The sequence below is a fragment of the Ceratotherium simum genome, chromosome 32 (genome assembly GCF_057802395.1).
Source record: "Ceratotherium simum simum isolate JZ-2026a chromosome 32, ASM5780239v1, whole genome shotgun sequence".
NCBI classification, from domain to species: domain Eukaryota; kingdom Metazoa; phylum Chordata; class Mammalia; order Perissodactyla; family Rhinocerotidae; genus Ceratotherium; species Ceratotherium simum.
Window position 1 is genome coordinate 16840124 of NC_141931.1, and position 23249 is coordinate 16863372.

The following is a 23249-nucleotide window of genomic DNA, read 5'->3' on the forward strand; positions in this document are numbered from 1 at the left end:
AGATAGTTGTATGTCATAGCTGCACATCCTTCTAGTTGCTGTAAGTGGGACACGGCCTCAGCATGGCCGGAGAAGCCGTGCGTTGGTGCGCGCCTGGGATCCGAATCCGGGCCGATAGCAGCGGAGCGCACGCACTTAACCGCTAAGCCACAGGGCCAGCCCTCTATATCCTTTATTTTGATCTATGTGTATTTGTTATTACCAAGTCCATCTTTTGTTAGGGGAAGGAATATGTTTTACCTTATTCTTAAGCTACCCAAGATATGTTACTGTTTAATAATATCAACAGTGGTATGTATTAGCTTATTGAGAACGTTTCAAATCCCCTGATTGTTTTTGTGTATTCAATTACCATCTGATCTTTTGCAGAGAATATAAAAACTTTCATTGCAATTCGCTGTCTTCCAGTAGCCATCAAGATCCAGATAAACGCACGCTGATTTCAGTCTGGGCTCATCAGCAGCCCAATTAGTGTACCTCACCCTCCATTTATCAGTCCAAACGTATTCATTATTCGTCTGCAAGAGCAAAACAACCATTAGCATGGAGCCTAGCTTCATTTAGAAAATACCGAAAGAACCAAGTGAGCATTAAAAACTATATTTAAGACTGTGATTTGATAAAGAATCTTCAATGTTTGGGAATAAAAAGAACATTAGAAATCATTTCTACCAACTCAAATTCAGTAAATGCAGGCTTTCTTGGAGATCTCTTTGAATATATCCTTGGAATCTAATTTGAAAAACTCTGACTTAAAAATCTATGTCTCATTCTATGAAACTCTATTTGCAGTCTTTCAGTGCAAAAGAGAAGTTTCACCTTCAGAACAAAAGAAATATTTATTATATTGTCATTGAAATGATAATAAAAATTAAGTAATTTTCATTGAACTCATGGACCTCTGAGGGAAACACTAATCTCTGATCTTCTCACTGTTTGGCTGTTGAAACAGTATCAGTGACAAATAACTGAGATAAGGTCACAGGGGTAGATAACAGAGAAGCATAGGTGTCTTGCCTTCCAGTTAGGTGATCTTTCAACTATAATTAACCATGATGGCAGTTTTTAAAAAGTTGACTGTTTTTTCAATTTGCACACAATTTCTTACGAAATTTAGTCAAACACATTTATGGTCACATACAAATTAATTGATAACATCAAAAATATTACTTATCAATAGCATCTTTTTAACCGTCTAGAAGAGATTTTACAGGTAATGCCTAAGAACAGATGGTATATGACACTAATCAGAGATAACTGAATTCTTAAACATTTCAAATCATTGTCCCCTTTTTAACTGCATTATTTAATTTACCAAGAAATTACCAAAGATTTAATGACAAAATCAAAAGCATGACATCTCAAGTTAGAATTTTGTAGTATTCTATCATGTTTAACCAAATAACGCTTACATGATCATTAACTCCATAGATGTAAGGAAGATAATAGTACTATTTTCATTATAAATGTTGATATAGTGGAAAGCTATTTAATCTTTCTAAAAATAAATGAAAGCCTATTTTAAACTCATAAGAGAATTGTGACCATGTTGGTGAGAAAAAAAATGAATGAATTATCAAGTAAATTAATTACTGAAAATAGAGTTAACAGACATAAAAATGTCTTGCCTAAGTTTAATCACAGAAATCATTATAGAATTACTTACTTTTAAATATTCACTTCCCTACTGAGGAAATACTCATTGTATGAAGTATGAATATCCATCTCTGCATCATGGCATTAGAAGCTCTAAAATCTGACACCAACATACTTTCCAGTTTTATCCTCTTCTATCCTTTTCCCTCTTCTTGGTGCGCCTTCCTTATGTTCCACCATCCTAGATGACCTCTATAAAGTTTGACTTTCTCTGAGAAGCCCTCTTGATCCTCCCCCGGGGCACAACTGATCCCTTCTCTCTCCTCTTGTAGCATTTTGTATATTCCTCTCTTTGACACTTCTTGTATTGTCTCTTAATTACTTGTTGTCATCTCTATTTCTTCTACTAGGAATTTTGTTTGTTGACTAGCTAGACGGATGGATGGAGGATAGAAGGATCTCAGGGCATCAGAGAAGACTCATTTTAGGAATATTTTGGCAACTCCTCTATCACCACTCTTAGTTCAATGCCTCATCCCTCACTCCACCCCATTCTCTGCCAACTCTCCTTTCTCTCTGTTATGGAATATGGGGAATTGACTGAAATGAAATTTCTCACACATAGGTGGTAGCTCCACAACTTCAGGATCGATAACTCTAGAATGGCTTTGCCACAACAAATAAAAAGTAACCTCATCACCCAGGAACCATGCCCTGACTTGCTTCCTTAATTCCCATGGCGTGGTTGTAATCATGACACTAGAAAGAAATAAGTTAGTAATAAAACGATTTAGATGCAGAATTCAAACATTCAAAAGCAATGTGAGAGTTAATACAAGTTAGATAGTCTTGGTTGGATTTCTGACATACATCACTAGCTTGCTAGTTCCTTGAAGGTATTGGATCTTTGAAAGAGTGGGTCTTGTTCATATTGGTATCACTCACATTGCCCAGCACAGTTTCTTATATATAACAAGTGCTTAACAGAATGAACATAAAGGGAATCATATTCAATCACAATTTATCAATCACATCAAGTCACGCGTGTGTCCAGTGTCTTACCAAGTTACTGTTCAGGCCAATCCACACAGGTTCATTAAATGTCTGCATTTGCATCCAAGCAAATGCATTGCTATAGGGATCTAGAATGCTAGCAATAGCAGAAGAGTGAAGCTTGCAATAATCCTCTGCTTCGTGCCACTGTAACTTTAATTTCATGAGTGAATAGCTACTTTGACCATATTTAATAAAGCCATCTGTTGGAATTGTTGCTGGAGAATTAGGCAAGGAAGGGTCTGGAATAAAAAGATTATTTTCATTAGCATTATCAATAAACGTTAAGTGCCATCAGTACATGACTACTATCTCCTACATCATAAAAACAATCAGAATAGCACAAATCCAAACCATCAAGTGTTAAAAATATTTGCATGAGCCATTTTGCACCGGAAAATAAAGCTCTATTTTTCAATCGGTATGCCTGATTAAATTAAATAATTTCCAAACTCTATTTAGAATAATACAACAAATATATGATCAAGTTTCTGAACTAAAAAAACAAAAGGGCTTACAAATTCAATGAGATCTAGTATCTGGATGAAAAAAATGCCACAGCTGAATCCCATAAATTAAGAACATCTATCATCCTGTCATTACTAATCTTTAGTTTTCCATATTGGTCCCATTTCAAGATCAAGGATAGTCTTCTTCTCTCTTCCCCATCTATTCCACTCTATGCATGAATTTGCATCTATTTGACTCTACCTGTGAGTAATGCCTCTTCAAGAGACTGGTTTAAGTTCTCAAATGAAGCCGTACCCCCGTCCCTGGTTCATTAAACCTTGATCTCAAGGACCAAACTTTACTTTTACTGATGATTTCCTGTGCCTTCCACCCAGCCCCCCCATATCTTATCCAAACTGACTCAGGGGTGGAGCCCTTGTAAGCCAGTCACTCTGGCTTTCTGATCTTTCCTCCTTAATCTCCTAGCACCAGTTTCTAATCATTGTTTGAGGTCCACCCATACTCTGAGCCACTCACTGTCAAGACCCAAAAAAAGAGCTTGTTTCTACATGTCTTGGCTGATGCCCTAGGGAAGAGGTCAGCCAAGGACAGCCAGAGCATGAAATCTGGCCTGTTGTCTGCTTCTGTAGCCCATGAGCTAAGAATGGCTTTTAAATGGTTGAAAAAAAAAATCAAAGATGAATAACATTTGGTGACATGTAAACATTATATGAAATTCAAATTTGCGTCTATAAATAAAGTTTTATTGGAACACATCCACGCTTGTTTGTTTGTATATACTTGCTTGTCTATGATCACAGCAGAGTTGAGTGGTTGCAACAGAGACCATATGGCCCGCAAAGCCTACAACATTTACAATCTGTCTCTTACAGAAGAAGTTTTCCAACTCCTGGTCTAGGGCTCTAGATATCCTTGCCTACCGATTTTGTCTTGGCCAATTGTCTGACTTGTTCCACTGTATACCAACCTAACCCACCATCTGCTTTGTTCTGTCGCTACGTAAATGCCACACTTTTGATTTCGCCTGGTGAGGCAGCAATCTCTTTTCGACAAGCCAGGCCATCTTCCCCTTTCTTCTGCTGTTGCTGCCACCTTGTGTTGGGAGAATATCATTAAATCAAGACACCCAGGCCAGGATCCTAACAGTCACAGCCGGTAGGAACTGAACAATCTCATCAGTTCCCAGCTTGAAGAGATCTGGGTTTATCTTAATAGCGTTGGGAAATTTGGGGGCCACTAAAAGTGGCAAATGAGGCTTGTGGCAGAGGTAAACAAAAATGTTTCACGGAAGGCTATATGCAATTAGGAAACTGAGCTCATCTGTCCATTTTGCTTGTTTATTAAAACATTCATAGAAAAAACATAGGGAAAAACTAAAATATTGAGAGGTTATTTTCAAGTGGTTAGATTATGGGTAATTTTTTTCTCTTCCTTATGCTTTTCCGTATTTTCTGAAATTTCCACAAAAAACGTGTTATGTATTTTTTTAAATAGTGGTTTTTATTCATATATATTGATATATATATGTGTGTGTGTGTGTATATATATATCTATCTATTTATCTATCTATATATATAGAGAGAGAGAGAGAGAGAGAGAGAAAGGTTTTGAAAAATGCATGAAAATACAGCAATACAATGAAGGAACTAAAGTTGCCCTTAATTCCACTATCCAAAGATAACCACTATTTCTATTTTGATGCATTTCTTTAGTCTTTTTTGTTCGTATTTTTCTTAAAGGGGGTTCATAGTGTTTTTCGCATAATTGATAGTCTATAAAATTTTATGTTCTGTCTTTTTTCACTTTAACACTGGGAACCTTTTCTTAAGCCTAAGTCATTAAAAATCTTCAAACTATTTTTTTTTTTTTTGTGAGGAGGATCAGCCCTGAGCTAACATCTGCCAATCCTCTTCTTCTTTTTTTTTTTTTTGCTGAGGAAGACTGGCCCTGGGCTAACATCCGTGCCCATCTTCTTCCACTTTATATGGCACGCCGCCACAGCATGGCTTGCCAAGCGGTGCGTCAGTGCACGCCTGGGATCCGAACCGGCAAACCCCAGGCTGCCACAGCGGAGCACACACACTTAACCGCTTGCGCCACTGGGCCGGCCGCCAAACTATTTTTTATTGGTCACAAATATTATATCACTTATGTTTGTATTTAAAAAAAAGATTTTATATAAGCTTGTGAATTGTCATTCGCTCCTGGAAGGAGCCTCCCTCCCTTGCCCAAAGGACAAAGGCACAGAAGGCATCCTTTGGCGTGACTGGTGGCCTAAGATTCCAGTGCTATGGGGCAAAGTACAGAGAGAAAAGTGACATGGCCTGCTCAAGCTTTTGGATTAATAGAAGGTTAGAATTTCTGTGGTACTTTTCAAATCATCTAAAAATATCTTAAGTGATTTTCAATCATTGTCATGAATTGGCATTTTTTCTCTGGTTCGCCAGAAACTGTAGAAAAATCTGTTAGATCTGGGAGAATAAGTACCTTCTAACCCAAACTCATCCTCTAAGAGCTGTACTCAGGATGACAGCACGCACCCCACTCTCGACCCTCATCTTGATTTTAATCTATCTTTTAATTTCTGACCTTCTTCTTGTGTCGCTAGACATTTTTATTCCAGTTTCACTAGAAACTAAAATGCATACAACCATAATCTTGATTCGGAGTAACTCTGTTTTATTTTCATTTAACCATAGTCAGCCTTCCTAAGATGAAACAAGGAACACAAATCAGATATCTACATTTTTAAAGACACAGAATACAGAAGAAATAAGGAGGCATATATGATGTTTTGTGCCAATGATTCTCAAAGTATGCAAATTGAACTAAGGTACTCCTACTCTGACATTTTTTTAAAGGTACAGGTAGGCAAACATCCCAAATTTCTAACAAAATTAGAAAGAGTTCCTTCAGATTAAACTTCAAGTTTAATCTGCACCAAACTTTCTGTTAATGGGTGAGGGGGCACATTCATGAATAAATTATAAAAATAACACCCTTTCGTCTGTCACAGTCATACACGGATTAAAGTGCGAGTCAGACAAACCTGTTGATGCACAAGGGAATGATCATTTTTTTATAAGACCTCATATTTTTAAAGCAGTTTAAGGTTCACAGTAAAATTAAGGAGAAGGTAATTTTTTTAAAAATATTAAAAATCTCTAGCTCTTACAGGCAGGTGAGGTTTGGTAGAACTTACCAGAAGGTGTCTGGCATATATAGCCTCGCTTACTGTCACAGGTGTCATCCATCCATTTTCCTGCGTCCTTTGATTTCCCTCCAATAATAACAACACAGTCAGCCTGTATATTTATGGAGAAAGGAAAAAAAAAGTGTGAATCAATAATTATTTAAATCAGTTCATTAATAAGCCAAAAAAACCCTTCATCCCTATCTCCAAATTTTAAGATCATCCGAATCCATTTACAATATGTTCAATTTATCTTTACATTCTATGCAACTGCATCTACTTTCCATGTGGATCCCTCATACTGAATTCATTCTACCTTTTTGAAACCCAAACAGATTTGGATGAATTTTGGAGATAAGTCTGAGAAATTTTGCTATTAGAAATTTTATTAATCGCCATAAAAATTTAGGAACCAAATAGACCAGGAGAATACAATATCTTCTCCACATAAATTCCCATGATACAAACCCAGAAATAAGTAAAATCTATAGATTTCATTGCTAATTTAATTTATATAAGTATTACTATAGATTCAGAGCAAATTGCTAGGACAAAGTTTCACATTTTATTTGTAATCTCATAGGAGAGTATGCCAGGGCTGGAAAAATATTCTATTATTTTGTTGTAAATGTGTTTGCAATTTCAAGCTTCCACAGGATATTTACAAGCCAAAAGTGAGCAAAAAATCATGAAACTTGTACCTGCCACAGTTTTCATCCAGTGTCACTGGACAGATTGGATAGATTACATTGATTATATCATGGTTGGGATTTTCTAACCTATTGGTTCTAATAATCTAATACACTCATAGTATTCGAAATTAGTACTATACGTGTACTAATTAATTTAGACTAATACTCATCCTATGAGGTTGGTGCTATGATTATGCCCATTTTATAGATGAGAGAACTGAGCACAGAGAAGTTAAATTACTTTCCCAAGGTTACACAGCTGATATATGACAGTTAGGATTCAAATCCCAGGCATTCAGGCTTCTTGTCTAAACTCAAACCGCTGTGCTATATAACTTTAATTTTGATTGTGCTACCATCATTATAAATTCTCTACATAATAGATGAGATTAACAATTTCTCAAGGAGCTTCTCAATAAGCAAGGAATGCGAAGTGTGCTGGGGGCAGGAGTGTCCCTCAGAAAAGGTTTCTTGTTGATAAAGAGCCACAAAAGAAGAGAAGATTGGGTATTGTCTTGAAGGCATGTAACACCTAGAACTTCTCTATCATGCAATAATGAAGGGCTGAGCCAGCATGTCAGGGATGCAGAGCAGAAAGATGGGAAGACCCCAATCCTTAATAATGTTGTTATGGTTGGGAAACACAGCTTTATTCCATTCCCTGATCCCCAGCTATCACAGCTTGCCCTATGCTACTGTTGTCTTCCCAACCTCCCTGCCTCCAGTCGCATTGTCCCATGAGCCTCAACTATCAGGAACTCCCAATCCTACATGTCACAGATCCTCCACTAATCCCCATCTCCCTTCTTGGCTATTCTTATCTCCCATTATCCTGGCTCAGAGTCTCTGCTCTATTCCAGAAAACCTGTATGCAACAAGCATGTTTCCACCCCGAAATGCATATGAAACGTTCTCTCCCACTATCTTTATCAAACTGTATTTAATCCTCTCCATGTTTCAAGTCCTGAAATTGTAACAACACAGTATGTGTGTTTCGATTCCATTTTTGCAAAATATAAACTTTATATTGTTACACACACTAAGAAAAAGTCCAGGAATAAAATCAACAAAAAATTAACAGTGGTTTTTTTCTGGAGAGTGAGATTACAGATTTTGTTTGCTTCTGCTGTTTCCACCTTTCTTTATGTTCTAAAAGCGAAAAACTTGTGCAATAATGAATTTTTTTTGCCTTACACAAAACTGCAAACTCCACCTCACTCCACTCTACTTTAACTTCTTCAGTAAGTTTTCAGCCCTCATTTATATAATGAGGATTCACATAATTTCTCCACAGAAAATCAGTTACGCAACACCAAAATGTATCCACTCTGCATGTAGCTACCAAATTAATGGTTATAAAGTTGCCATTTTGATCAGATCATTTTTCTGCTCAAACCTTTTTTCGCTGCCCATCTGACAAAGTCCAAACTCTTCCAGAGGGCATCTAAATTTCTCTAAATTCTGCTTCCCACCTTTCAAAGCCAACTCCTATCTCTTTTCTGCATAAAATCCCTGCTACATTCAAAGCCATTTACTCCTGCCCAAACCCATCTTCTGCCTTTTACTTGAAGGCTTTATTTTCCTTGTCCACTTACCAAGCCCTTCCCCATCCTCTTAGCAAGTTCCCCTGATCATTCGGTTTCAAACTTCTTGAGAAAAAGTCTCACAGGTGATTCTTTTTCATATTCCTACTCTCCACCAAATGAAGGGCTCCATAGATATATGTTGATCAATTAGATCACTCTACCCCGTAGTAAGTTACTTTCCTCCTAATTACTATCATAGCTGATCCTGTCATTATCTTCTTCCATTTCTTTCGGTGAAGAAGATTGGCACAGATATTAGCACAGAGCTAACATCTGTGCCAATCTTCCTTTATTTTTGTATATGGGATGCCACCATGGCATGGCTTGATGAGTGGCATGTGGGTCCACTCCCAGGATCCAAACCCGCGAAACCTGGGCTGCTAAAGCGGAGCATGCAAATTTAACCACTAAGCCATCAGGCCTGCACTTCCATTTCTTTACTGTCTTCTTTCTTATAGAAGACTTGTGGTCTAGTTTAAGTGTAAGCTACTTTAAGGTAAGAACAAAATCTTACATTGCTTCATGTTTTTCTGAATGCCTCGTATGGTGTTTAACATCGATTGGTTGACTGTTCAATGACATAAGATTAAAAGTAGTAAAATAAAGAAGCAATCGTCTGTCTCGGGTTAATGTACAAAAGCACTTAGCACAGTGTTTGGCACATAGTAAGCACTCTACGAGTGGTAGCTCAATAATGATGATGATGATGACGATGATATCTTTAGAGGGAGTTCCAGACAAATACCCCGGGTACTACAACAGCTTCAAGAGTTTAGGAGCAGCTGATGCAAAGAAAGTTGATAACTCTGGGTTCAAATATACACCCTCACCACAACATAGGCCCACATTGGAGCTGACTTTCCCCATCCTTCATGACCACTACCATCTGCCCCCCCAAGCTGAAGAGTTCATAACTGAATTTACACCCCTCCCTTCAAGGCCAGCTCAGCTCAGTCTGAAACAGTTAAAATCTGCAAGGATGAATCAGATCAAGGAGTACTCCGGTAGATTCTTCACAGAAGATGAATCACTCATATGATGACTTTCAGCAAGCTGACAATGTACAGAGAGGTGCCCTGAAAGTGATATTTACATCTTCATAAGAAAGACTGCTCCTTCTTCCACCAGGGTAACCTTTCCCCCAGTTTGTGTAACGAACTCCTCGCCCATCCGTCCAAAGGAACGTGTGCTCCGAGTTGACATCATTCAGCCCAGTCCAGGCGTTAAAAGTGGAGTCCTTCATCTGATAGGTAAGAAATGCTGAAAGAAAGTTTCACAAGATAATTTTAAACTTTGGGGGAAAATAAAATACAGAAAATATTCAGAGTACATTAATTTAAAAACACCAAGCATGTGATTAATGTCTTCATTATTTATTTAAAAGCACTTACCATGAAAGCAAATACATTCTACCTTTAGCATTGTGTTATTGCTTCAGCTTTGGACTTTAAAAAGTTTTGCACAATAAAAATCTAGGTTTTACCCGGGCCCCTGCAGATAGTTACACAGATTATGCCCTGCCCAAGGGCACTGGGGCACTGGGACTAGGGAGGCTGAAGTCTATATCATGCCCCACTCTTCATTTTGTACACCCCGATCTGGGCGGTTACTGCCTACAGAGGTACATTATTCTAGTTCATGCACAGTCATCCTATGAGTTAGCGACTATCCTGATTCTATGAAGAAGACAATCTGATTATAAAAAGCAGTGAGCAGAAAGGGCTCTTAATGCAGAAAATTTCCGAAAATGAAAACCATTCATCAAAACAAGAAGCATTAGGCTGTCAAATTATCACTACCTTCGACTGCCAAACCAAAAGATTTGGGATTCCTCCGGGGCGGCCAAATCCTAGGGGTCAGTGGCAGTCCACCGAGGGTGCTTAGACCCAGGAGGGATCCTGATGCTAAATGTGCACATCGTGAAGAGAGAAGATCTGGAGAAATTCAGAGAATATAGAGCCAATCTGGCCTCTTGCTTCCTTATCAGTTCTGTGACAGAGAAGATGGTGGCAAATATCCGGAAGCTGTAAAAGACTTCAACGTGCACATGCCCCATCCTCTCTTCGGTAGCCCATCCCCATGCCTCCCACACCATAGCAGCTGCCTTCTGCAGCCAGCAACTTCACCTGCCAGGAGACATGGATGCTTAAGTGAATGAGCACCAACTCGATAGAACGACAATTTCCAAACATTTATGCTTAAACATGACTCCTGAATGCAAACAGGTAACCGAATGACTAAGCTCTTGGGGTTACTAATAGAAAAGGCAAAACAGAAAGAAGCCCACAGAAATACGATTATCTGTTTATTCATTAACAAGCAATACCACAGAAGGGCCATTGCTACGTGCTTACTCTTCTGTAGCATAGAAGAGGCAGCGACCACCTTGCTAAGAGATTTGCTTATTTCTTAATTAACTAAAGGTAAAAAAAAAAAATTCCAATATTTTTCAGAGAGAAAAGAGCATGAGTAGATACTTATTTTGGTTTTATTTTATTTCCTAAGTAAGATCATAACTTTTACCCTATCCCCAACTTGAAACAAAATGTGGAAAAGCTCTACCTGCCAATATTTCAGCACTGACATTTTTTCTGCCAACAACCACAATAAGAATTCACAACGTGTGCCTGTTTTGCCAGGAATAATGTTATTTTATCTGAAAATTGTTTCCTTCTGCACATCTCTATTACCCAGGTTCGAATTTTGTTATGCCAGGAATCAGCACTTTGTGGTTAAGAGAGGAAATCAATTATTGTGTTTCTCTGCTGGGTAGCTAAACCCAAAATGTGGTAGGCCAGTTAGACAAATGTGAATATTACATTCTTAAAGTTGTGTGTGTGTGTCTGTGCTATGGTTTAACCCTTTTCTTTCAGCGCCTGGTGAGTTGTGGAACGGGTGAAGGTTCTCAGTGAAAGCTTGGTTGATTTCTTGTATAATGTGTTCCACGAGAGCATATGGCGGCACTTACAGAGTAAAATAAACATTTGGGAGAGTGCCATATGGGGTTCTAGTGTCTTTCTTATATTTTTTGAGACATACTATATTTTCCAGTAAATGATTTTAGAAGTCAAAGAATCTTGGAACCAAAAAGGAGCTTAGAAATTATCTAGACCACATCTCTCTCCCACAACGTCTGCATCAATTCACATGTATGACCAACATTTATTTAGCATCTTCCACACTACATAGCAGTCAATATATGTGATTCTATAGCATCCATTTGAGTACCTTCCAGTTTAAGCATTTTCACAGCCCTTCAGAAAATTCACAAAGCAGCCCATCCAACCACTTCTCATTGCTAGAATCAGCACCTCAAAAAATAGAATTTTGAGCCTAAACCTATTTCCGTGTAACCGCCACACATTGGTTCTAGGTCTTCCTTCTGGAGTCACACAGGATGATCTTTCAAAGTCCACATCTTCTGTTTTCCAGGCTGTGAAACCTGAGGGTCTTTCAAACAACCCTCATGTGCCACTTGCTGTGGCTTCCAAACCCTTAGTCACTTTCATCCGAATTGCCTACAGTTGGTCAACATCCTCCTTAAAGTCACAATTTATAAATTTAACCTAATATCTATGTCAGATAAGCTGGGCCCAAAAAGACCATGCAAAAGTGGTCAAGCGCCTTCCTTTTGACAGCAACATAACGAATTTCACAATCTGCTCTATGGATATGGTGAGTTTTCTCCTTTGATGCTCTCCTCCAAAGCTCTGGCCTATCTTTCTGTTTTATCAGATTTTTTTTCTCAATTTGTTCAAAGTTCACATTTAAAAATCAGTTTTATTGCATTATAAGTTATGCGATCACATGATTAGAAAAGCACTAAATGGGAAACCAGTAATTTTTCATTTTATTCCTAGAACCACTCCACTTCTTTGCCTCTTTGGGGAGCAAACGAGTTTGGAGAAAATAGAATGGGATTTAAGCTGGATAGACTCCGTTTGATTCCCAACCCTACCGCTTACACAGCAAGCTCCTTGACTCAAGGCTCTCTGAACGCCATTTCCTCATTTACAAAATGGGGTAAAAACACCCGCTTTATAGAGTTGCTATGACAACAGAAAAGGTACTTCATATGTAAAATGCCCAACATGGTGCCTACAACTAAATAAAATGGTTCTCAATCTGTGTTTGATTTTTTTTTCCCCTTCCTAGTTTCTATTACAGAAAACCACAAAATCATTTACTATCAGCAATATTCTACCATTTTATAGGAAAAGTTACGTATTTAAATGTATCGTTGATTGCACAATGGCCTGCATACCTTGTTCTTTTTCGTTGCCTATGGATACCAGATTTCCTCCAAATCCTAGGCAAGCTTTTCGTGCCTCTTGCCAATTTTTCCTTTCTCCTTCAACAGATCCAAAGACTTTGAAACACTGGGATGGAAGGAAAGAAAACCACAGGGATTAACTAAAGATAATGGTGAAAAGACTAGTGAGAGATATAAAAATTATATATGAAGATTAGAGCTAAATATAAATTTTCTCACAATCCAATACAGATCTAAAAAATGAAGTCAGTTTTCTTACACACAAACTTTCTTTGCAAAAATTTTTTTTCTCCCTTTGGACCAAGGGTACAACTACTTGGATTTTGAGAATTTGAGATGGGAATTTGACATGGGAATCTCCAACTATTCTTGCCTAAATTTTCTGAAGTGATGAGGGAAGCAAAGTTAACTTCTAGCTGAAAGATTTGCATTGCCACTCTCCATATTGATCAATGTCAACACTGAAACTAATTTTCTTAGTACCTTGTTATTATAAAAACTCCAACCTTCCTTACAACCTCCTGGGACCGAGGGTGTGGTAGGAATAGCCGTGGCGTTGATGCTGCTGTTATGCCGCTGGCAAATGAAGGCATTTGGATAACCACAATTAATGTCATTCCAAAACCCTGGCAAAGAACAAAATAGTTAAATTAGATTTACACGTTTATGGTTAAAAACACTATTTTTTTAAAAAATAGATTATATTTTATAAGGATTCTCAAAAATGGTTTAGACTACAATGCAACTTTAATTTACATAAGTAACTCAAAAGATCTATGCAATATTTCCTTTTCTTTTTTCAATTAAACTAATAATAGTCAACTTTGTAGAGAGCTTTCTAAGACCCAAGCAAATACTTGTTGTTTCAGTTACATTTTCTGAATAGCCAGTAATAGCTAATAATAATACCTAAACTTTATATATACCAAGAAGTTGCTTAGTGTTTTAGAGGTATTATCTCATTTAATTTTCTTTTTGTGTGTGTGTGTGCGGAAGATCAGCCCTGAGCTAACATCTGTGACCAATCCTTCCTCTTTTTGCTGAGGAAGATTGGCCCTGGGCTAATATCCGTGCCCATCTTCCTCTACTTTATATGGGATGCTGCCACAGCATGGCTTGACAGGTGGTGCATCCGTGCGCTCCTAGGATCCGAACCTGCAAACCCCAGGCCGCTGCAGCAGAGCGCGTGCACTTAACCGCTACACCACCGGGCTGGCCCTCATTTAATTTTCTTAACAACAGATGAGTTCTGTCATTATTCCCTTTTTGCAGACAAAGATGTGGAGAGAGAGACAAAGAAGACAGATAAACATTCTGGATATTTTCTTCAAATCAGAACAAGAAAAAATATTTCATAAAACGAGAGGAAGTGAGAAGATTGCGGCATTTATTAGAGTAAACGTTAAGCATTCATTCTCCTTACAAATTGAATTGTGATGTTGCTAAAATTAGAATTCTCCTTTATTCTCTCTTCTTTTCTTGCCTGGTTTAAATGCACAACTTGCTACTTTTAGCCTAGGGATGTAGGAAATGACACATCATACCACAAGGCAAATTCAAGAAGATTTTCATATTGTCTACCTGAATTTGAATACATGGTTACACAGTTTTCATCGTCATTTGCAAAATTGGGTTCACCTGTGGCCCAAGCTACATAATCCACTTTGGTCCCATCCATCCAACTGGAAAAGAAAATTCAGGCATTTAGCAACAATCCAATCATTAGAATAATTGGCTACAGTCTAGTGGTGGGAACAGGCAAGTCAATCAAGACAAAGGGAGCACAAGAGCCTAAGCGAACAGAAAAGAAGGTTCTAGAGAGACTAGCAGGAAAATCCCCAAAATGGTTCATGCTTCCTGTGGCATCGTGCTCCTCTGTAGCAACCCGATGCCTTGGCAAGTCTGTCTTCTTTTCCCTCTCTGGAAGAAGCTACCTTTAATCCTAACGTGGGAAAAGAAATGGAAGTAGGCCAGAGCAAAAATCTCTCCATAATACTTCTTAGGCATGATTCCAACAAAACAAAACCACCCATAGAGAAGTTGAGAATATAGAGTTTCCCGTTAGGTCCATTCTCTGATTTTCATATTAATTCTGGTTTCTCCTCAGATATGTGAGCCAATGCTTATTTTCATAAATTATAGAAATCAGAGACTGCTACCTGGAAAGAGACCAAGAGACCATCGAATTCAACTCTCTCATTTTAGAGATGATTAAAACGAGAGCTCGTCCAAAGGAGCATCAAACATCTCTGATCTTTCAAAATAATGAGTGTGTGTTTAAGCCTCTATTGCTCAAAAATGGGATTAACTGTCATACAGAATACATGTGGCTAAAATATCTGTGCAGGAGCCAGGAAAACATATCTGCTCTTTAAACTTAAGGAGAACATGTGTATTAATGAACGAGGAAAGAAACCCCAAAAATGTACTAATTTTCCTGGCCCCTGTATCTAATGGAAAACAGTACAGTCATTCCTTTGAAGGGAAAGCATTTCACGCAGTTGAAAGAATACTTCAAAGTCGTGCTGTTAAAGCAGTGAGTGGGGCAACATGAGGACCCTTTGGTTCTGTGCACCAAGGACAGTCCAAATAGGAATCATAATTTTAAAAATACAGTCATGTGATGCTTAATGACGTTTCAGTCAATGACGGACCGCACATACGTTGGTGGTCCCATAAGATAAGTATGATATAGCCTAGGCATGTAGTAGGCTATACCATCGAGGTTTGTGTGAGTACACTCCATGATGCTCAGACAACAACACAATCGCCTAACGACGCATTTCTCAGAACATATCCCTATCATTAGCGACACATGACTGCAAATTCATATTCATATCTGTATAACACATCTTCTTAATAGATGATTTACTAACAGGCAACGATATCTAAAAACAAAGATGGGTGAAGTTTTGCAGGGTTAAATCAGATTGTTGAAGATATTAATAGGATTATTTTATATTCTTTTGGGTTCTTTTAAAGATGATTTTTAGCATCTTTTTGAGAACCTTACAGGATTTTTTTAACGTGTCGACCAAAACAAAATCTCAAAGTAACTCTTAGGTATTTATCAGATCACAATCCTAAACAAAGTTGTTTTATTTTAATTTACTTACATAAACTTTTTATCCAAGCTGATCAATAAGCCAATAAAATATGCTGGCTGTGCATCATTCTTGTTTACCTAAAACATGGAAAGTTACATGTAGTTCAATCTATACTTATATAATATGCAAATTCTTAAATAAAACCTACATATTAATGAGGCAGCCTATTTGGGAACTTTTCTAAAGAGGGACTCATGCAGAAATTGTGTTTTATATTCAAAGTTACGTTTTTCATAGAAATAAAAAGAAAAATACACACACTATGTAACAATCTGCATTTATAAAACAAATATTTTAAGTCATTCTCTATAACATCAAACACCTACAGTAATTAGGTTGTTGAAGACATTCTTTAAAACAAAGTAATCATTTGGGATTATGTGTCTAAGGAAGGACTTCTTAATCCACGTATATATTTGTGCAATATTAGGAAATATCCTGAGAATTTCAAACCAACGTATATCCACATAGATGAAGATAAGTCAGACTATACTCTAATACATTTGCCATCAAATGAATTTTTATTCTTTCATTACTGTTCGACTTATTTTTTTCTGCTCTCCCTCTCACCTCCTTCCTGGCAAACAACACGGATATCATGAAGATTTTTAAGAGAAAGACTGAGCCAAGCACTCTGGGAAAAAATTAATTATACTTTCACCGTTAGCTGACAATTTTGGTACAACCAGAAAGATTTTTATATGAATAATCAAACTGTACTCTCTATTAACCAACAATTTGGTCCAAATAAGACAGATTTTTAAATTAATAATCAACCTGCACTATAGACAAGGGGTCCAGGATTGATATATAGCAACTAGTTAAGAGTTATAATCTTTTAAAATCGAATTAATGAACTCAAAGCCATCAAGTATAGATTCTCACAAAGCCCAGACTTAAAACTGTTTCTGCACTGAATATTCCAGCAATCAGGCCAACACCCACCTCCCCTCCTCTGGTACTCATATTTTCATCCCTGACCTTAGAAGGTTCAAATTCAACACATAATTTGAAATTGAACCATGGGGTACTAACTGTAGGCATTATCTTTGCTTATCACAAGCCACTGTTCCATCCTTAAATTAATCATATTCTTACATATTTCCATAGAAACTTCTTTTCACTTTCACTTTGAATAGAAACAAGATCACCAAAATTCTTCTTGCAAAATTCTCGTGCCTTGTCCATGGTTTCCTTCTCTTTGCTAAAATAATACTGATAGTCTTTGTAAATAATCCACCCATCTTCTGTGACTGGTGGATCTGAAAAATTAATGGAAAAAGGTAATGAATTTTACTTAGACAAATTCAAGAATCTGATATATAATGTACACAAAAGTGCAATGGGCAGAGTAGTTATATCAGAGATATCTGCAACTCTGAAGGCCCAGAGTAAGCAGGATGTATATGCCAAATAAAGACTGAATTACCTGAGGCCAAATATTCACTTTCCACCAATTTTGTAAAATCTAGCTACTTTCTGTCCCCAATCAAGTTCCATGTATCATTATTGGGTAAAACTCTCAATGTTACTTTCATCAATAGCAGAGCATAGCTGGAAGGATTTACATCCACGCACCCATGATGTTCTACGTCCATGGAGTGGAAGCTGTGAGAAAGCAGCTTGCCTCTCAATATAAGAACGAACGAACAGAAGGACTTAGGTGCTTCCGTGCATAATTGGAGAACCAAAGAATTAATGTACCAGGAGGGCTCCTAAGGCTTCTTCCAAACCATGGGATTCCGTGGTTCTGTGCTATAGAAGGCCGAATAAGAGCCCCCAAAAATATCCAGGTCTTAATCTTTGGAATCTGTGAATGTTACTTTATGTGGAAAAAGGTACTTCGTAGATGTGATTAAGTTAAGGATCTTGAGATGAAGAGACTGTCCTAAATTATCTAGGTGGGCCGTAAATATAGTCACAAGTGTCCCTGTAGAGGGAGATAAAGGGAGATTTGACTATGGAAGAAGAAAGTTTTGTGACAAATGAAGCAAGATGCTACATTATTGGTTTTGAAGTTGGAAGAAGGGGCCATGAACGAACAAATGCAAGGAATGCAGTTCTAGAAGCCCGTAAAGGCAATGAAATAGATTCTCCCTAGAAACTCTGGAGGGAGCATGGTGTTGCCAATACCTTGATTTTAGCCCAGTGAAACTGACTTCGGATTTCTGACCACCAGAACTGTAAGAGAATACATGTGTGTTGCTTTAAGGCACCAAGAATGTGGTAATTTGTTACAGCAGCCCTAGGAAACTAATACATGTGCTAAGGAAGAAACCTGGGACCTTGGATTTGATTCATGAACCCTTGAGACATTGTATTACCATGCTTTATGCTTGTGCATATGAGCATTTGTCTGGAGGAGAAGATCCAAACTTTCATGAGATTCTAAAAGATATTCAGAACCTCTGTTCTCCACCTTCCTAGGGTAGGTATTTTCTTCATTGAAAAAGGAAAGAGGAAAGAAAGGCCATCAATATGGAGATGGGAAAATATGGAAACACCTACTGTCTTGAGGAGCAGGTGTCGGCTCAGGTTTTGGAGTTTGTCCTGGAAAACAAAAGAAAATGAGATATAAAGTGTGCTTGAACTTCTGCTATTACATACCCTTCGAGACTCACTATTTTCACGGGTCAATATAGCTGAAAACTTCCTTCTCTCCCACTCACCAATTCTCCTAGCATGTTGTAGGGGAGGAGAATGAAGGAAAACAGAATTAGGAGTTAAGATTTCAACAAATTAGGTACAATGATAGCCACCAGAAATTGGAAGACAGTTTTCAGGCACAACAAGTAACATCATATAAAGGATGGAAAAGAATACAAGTTTTGGGTCAGAAAGCCTTCAAATCCCAAACCTGGGTTTAAGTTGCCTAAGCTTAATCTTGTCAACAGCTAAAAGGAGCTAGTAATACGTGCAAGGAGACGGGGTAAGATGTGTGAGTTATTGGTATTTAGAAGGTGCTCAATGGATGTTAGTTTTACAGTCACACATCTTATAATTAGCTTTAAAATTTCATTATTTGAAACCATTAAGTATGAACTATTTACTCACAAAATATATTTTCTTCAAAGAATCTTATTTTTATTAAATGTATGTTTTAGTAAAAGTTAAATGAGATATTTTCCTTTCCAAGTTGTTAATGGTATATCTGGACTTTGTTGAAATCTGATAAAAGGACTCAGGTTACGTAGCTCTTGGTTTAATGTATTTAACATCTGTGAGAATAGAGCTACTAAGAATACATGAGGAAAATAGTCCTTGGTAGCTAGGAGACCTTTAAAGAAAAACTGGCCACTATTTAGTCCTCTATTCTGAAAACTCTGGAAGCACTAATCTCAGGAGGATTAAGGAAAATACGCTGACAGAGAGCAGGAGAGCAACACAGTGTCTCCGGCAGCGGAGTTGGGACAGTAGCCAGGGTTTCCCAGCAGCAGAGGGCAATGTGGTTCCATTTATCTGTTTACAAAGGAGGAAGTTGATTACATTTTGATTCAAGGGTGGGTCTGTTTGTTTGTTTATCTTAACACAAGAACCTGGATCCTCTGACCTCAATGCCTGAGTTGAATATGTGGAACTTTCTGAGTTATGATAATGACCGATAGCATGCATTGATACTTTTTGACCATCAATCACATGACGGATCCAATAGCATCAGGGGCCTCAAAATGATGCTTGGTCTTCGTGTTGCAAATTTATTTGAGAAATTGGTACTTAGAATATTCAGACTTGGGAAACTTTCACCTGTTGGATGGCTAATGTAGGTAAAAGGGTGAAAATTCCAAAACAGAAATTGTATTTTCACTACCCTGCTTACAAAGTAGAACATCCACCCATTCCCAACACTGTAGAACCCGAGCCAGAATCACAGCTTGTGGGAAAAATTTTGGAGGACGTGACTCTCGTCCATGATTCCCTGGGTGGCCTTTTGATCTTCTGTTCCTTTGGGACATTTATCTTTGCTCAGTGACTTCATTCCTTTCCTGTGAAATATGGCCCCACCAGTACCCTTATTTTGCAATTTTGTTTGTTTAGTTCCAGTAATAAAGGGAAGATATTGGGATGTCAGGAGGTTAGTTCTCCAATCTGAGATAAAAGAGAGGACAGGTTATCATACCTTTTTGTATCTGGCAAATCCAGTTGTTAAGATGTTCACAGTTAATGTCATTCCAGGTCATGCTAGGGTCACCTTTCAACTCGCCACAGTATTCAACGTTTTGATAATTATTAGGTTCTCCAAAAGCCCAATTTTCATATGAAACCTGTGTTAGAAACATTAAGTTGCAACCATTAACCATTTATATCAGGCCAATGCCAATCATCTGTCCAAACATGAAAAGAAAGACATATTCACATATTTTAACCCATTTACTCTTTTTCACAATAGCTTTGCTTTGAAAGCAAGGTTTATGAATGTGGGTGGGAAACAGCTTTCATTACATGGAAACTTTTGAAGTTGAATAGAAAATTCTACTAATTACTGTAAAATTTTCTTTATTCTTATTAAGTAGAGTAGATCCAGGGCCATGAAAGTGGGATTGATACATAGGAAAAACTTGGCAAGAAATCTCCACTTCTCAGTACTGGGAGTTCCCAAATCTATAACCCATTCTTAAGGGATAATATTTCCATGTGATGTTGGAAACTTTCTCTTTATGAGATAGGTAGGATAAAGAAATACAATTAGTTCTTACAAAAGAAAAAGACTTATGAAATGCTGCTAACAGAGCTATCAAACTTTACCAACATGAACAGTGGAAATAAATGGGGGGCTGGGTTTAGGTCTCCTATGATGGAGTTTTCAATGTGGAATTACAGCCCACAGAGTTTTAGACTAAGCATTATGATCTTTCAAGATATAGGGATATAATATATTTATATTATAATATATATCTATATATCTTATATATATAAAATCCAAATATCAGTGGAGCCATCAAATAAGCCATCTTACCCAAGTGCCTTGAAAAGTCGCTGGTGAGTTGTCAGAGGAGGTAGAAGTGAAATTACACAAAATCACTTCCTGTGGGAACTAAATCTGCTAAATAAACATCACCGGCATGTGCCATAGTCTCTCACTTCTCCATTCCCGAGAATGGAGAAGTCTGACAGAGCCTAATGGTTACTAATAGAATATCAAAAGTTATTTCCAGATCTCCTGATCTATAGGAAGCCATAAAACATTCAATTTTTAAGCAGTTTAACTTCTTGCATGCCAGTTTTATGTGGTAGAATGAAAATATTATTTATATAAACTAGTGGAATGAGTTTTTGAATTTTTTCCATCCAGTCTACCATGGTTACACCTTGGGTGAACAGGAGAACTATACTGGGGCAGGGGCAGAATAATGATCCTAAAATAGTATTTATTTTTCATAGAAAAATGTCTCTAGCTATCATAATAACTTGTCTTACCAAAAATTTGGACTAAGCCAAAGGATGACATCAAAATAAATACATGATAAAATAAGAAAATGATAGCGTATTAAATCAAATTACTCACAGGAGAACCATCACTCCAAGTAAAGCCCTCTGAAGGACTTCCATATGTCAATCCCAACCAAAACAGTTCATGGTAGTGGCCACTGGTCCTGAAATATACAAGACATAAAGAAAACTTATGCTATTGCGTGAAACAAGTTTGGTTACCTATGAGGATGAATTAAATTTGAAAGCTACCTCCAAAACATAAATTAGTTAGTACGTGGGTAAAGAGATTCAAGGACTAAAGATAAGCAGTGTGCAATAAATGTACGCTTTGGTACAATCCACAAATATCCTGAAAGAAGCCACTGTTGGAGAATAAATAATCGTAAAGCATTGAAAGATAGTCATTCATTTAACAATATATATTGAGTGTCTTGTACTTTTGTAGAGCAATTCATCACAGGATTTACACCCATAAAATTAAAGCATGTGAAATAAAACTAGATCAAAAAAGACCCATAGATTTGGGATATGATATATGTACTCAAAGAAGCATCATGAGCCAACAACTTCAGAAATACGAGAATTTTCTCAACATCCTTAGCACCCAATAGGTAAAAGAAAGAAGTATTATATAGAACAGATACTTACGTTACTAACCGCCATATTGTTTGCTGTTCCTCTTTATTATTGATACTAGCGAGATCTCCACCCAGAGCTCTACAAAAATCTCGAGATTCAAACCATGTTTTCTTCTCATGTTTTCCTTTTGCATACAGCTAAAGATGATATAGTTTCAGAAATTATTTTACACTTCATAGCTTATCAAGAGAAAATATGACTTACGTTTGATGAGATTTCATTTATAGAAAAGCAAGACATTGCAATGGCCCAAAACAACGTAATTCTCTTGGTTGAAAATCAATTGATGAGTGAATATTTGGGTAACAAAATTTGGAGGATGATTTTATTGAGAAAACCTTAGAAAATAAAATTTTTTTTATAGCACAGGAGAAATTAGATTAAAATCTTAGAAGTTTTAGGCATATCAGGTAAGCATACAGCTCAATGTAATGACAGGATTAATTTGGTTAAGTGTGAAAAGTGGCACTGAGATGGAAAAAAAAATGAAAGAAACTTGATACAGAGAAATAAACACGAATAAAGAGAATTTTAAGGAAAATAACCTCCCTAAGATCGTGCCACAGTTTGTTATCCCATTTAGCTTAAACAATGAATAAGTTGGCAGTTTTTCACCACTTTGTTGGTAGTGTCCTTCAAAACTGCCTTGTCTTTTTTCCATATGGATGCATACTTTAATGACTATTAGAGCACATGCCACAACAGACACTCATCTGGCAGAGCAGATGGGTTATAAGCTAAGCTAAATTTAATAGATTATACAATTCAGGGAATATGTCATATTATCCAGAGGACTGCAGTGAAATAGAATCCACAGTGACAATCTGGGAAACACCTATCTGTATGCAAACAGTACAGGGGTTCATCGGATCCATCAATTTTATAATTTTCATTCATTGTTTCTCACGACTCCTGGCCCCCATCATTACAGGCTTGTGGAAAAAGGGATTTGCTTCCAACAGACTATGGCTGCCCAGTTGTCATCAAGCAACGCAAAGCAACCTTCATCTTGACCCTCATTTGAGCCATCTGCACAAAGGTACCTTGAGCAAGTTTCCACTTGAGGAACTCCCAAGACTCCTGTGAGCACCTCAGCTTACTAGGCTGTGATACAAGATTTTATTTTCTTAAATCAATTTACTATCAGCTGAATTTTACTCTTAATTCCCACATTGTAATAGGTACAAAGATGGTCTATATATTTTCAAA

The 23249-nt window shown here is 37.3% G+C and overlaps 1 protein-coding gene across 1 annotated transcript in view; it reads right to left on the bottom strand.

The window, feature by feature from the left end:
- Nucleotides 1-23249, bottom strand: part of MRC1 (mannose receptor C-type 1) — an 89209-nt gene that overhangs the window by 13921 nt on the left and 52039 nt on the right. The window contains exons 13-25 of the mRNA XM_004425326.3: nucleotides 22050-22177; nucleotides 21475-21562; nucleotides 20089-20233; nucleotides 18480-18521; nucleotides 17070-17233; nucleotides 15981-16048; nucleotides 14446-14546; nucleotides 13348-13490; nucleotides 12856-12970; nucleotides 9685-9851; nucleotides 6323-6425; nucleotides 2659-2891; nucleotides 353-518 (exon numbers count right to left, since the gene is read on the bottom strand). Coding sequence (XP_004425383.2) covers nucleotides 353-518; nucleotides 2659-2891; nucleotides 6323-6425; nucleotides 9685-9851; nucleotides 12856-12970; nucleotides 13348-13490; nucleotides 14446-14546; nucleotides 15981-16048; nucleotides 17070-17233; nucleotides 18480-18521; nucleotides 20089-20233; nucleotides 21475-21562; nucleotides 22050-22177 — 1663 coding nt within the window. The remainder of the gene's footprint in view (nucleotides 1-352; nucleotides 519-2658; nucleotides 2892-6322; nucleotides 6426-9684; nucleotides 9852-12855; nucleotides 12971-13347; nucleotides 13491-14445; nucleotides 14547-15980; nucleotides 16049-17069; nucleotides 17234-18479; nucleotides 18522-20088; nucleotides 20234-21474; nucleotides 21563-22049; nucleotides 22178-23249) is intronic.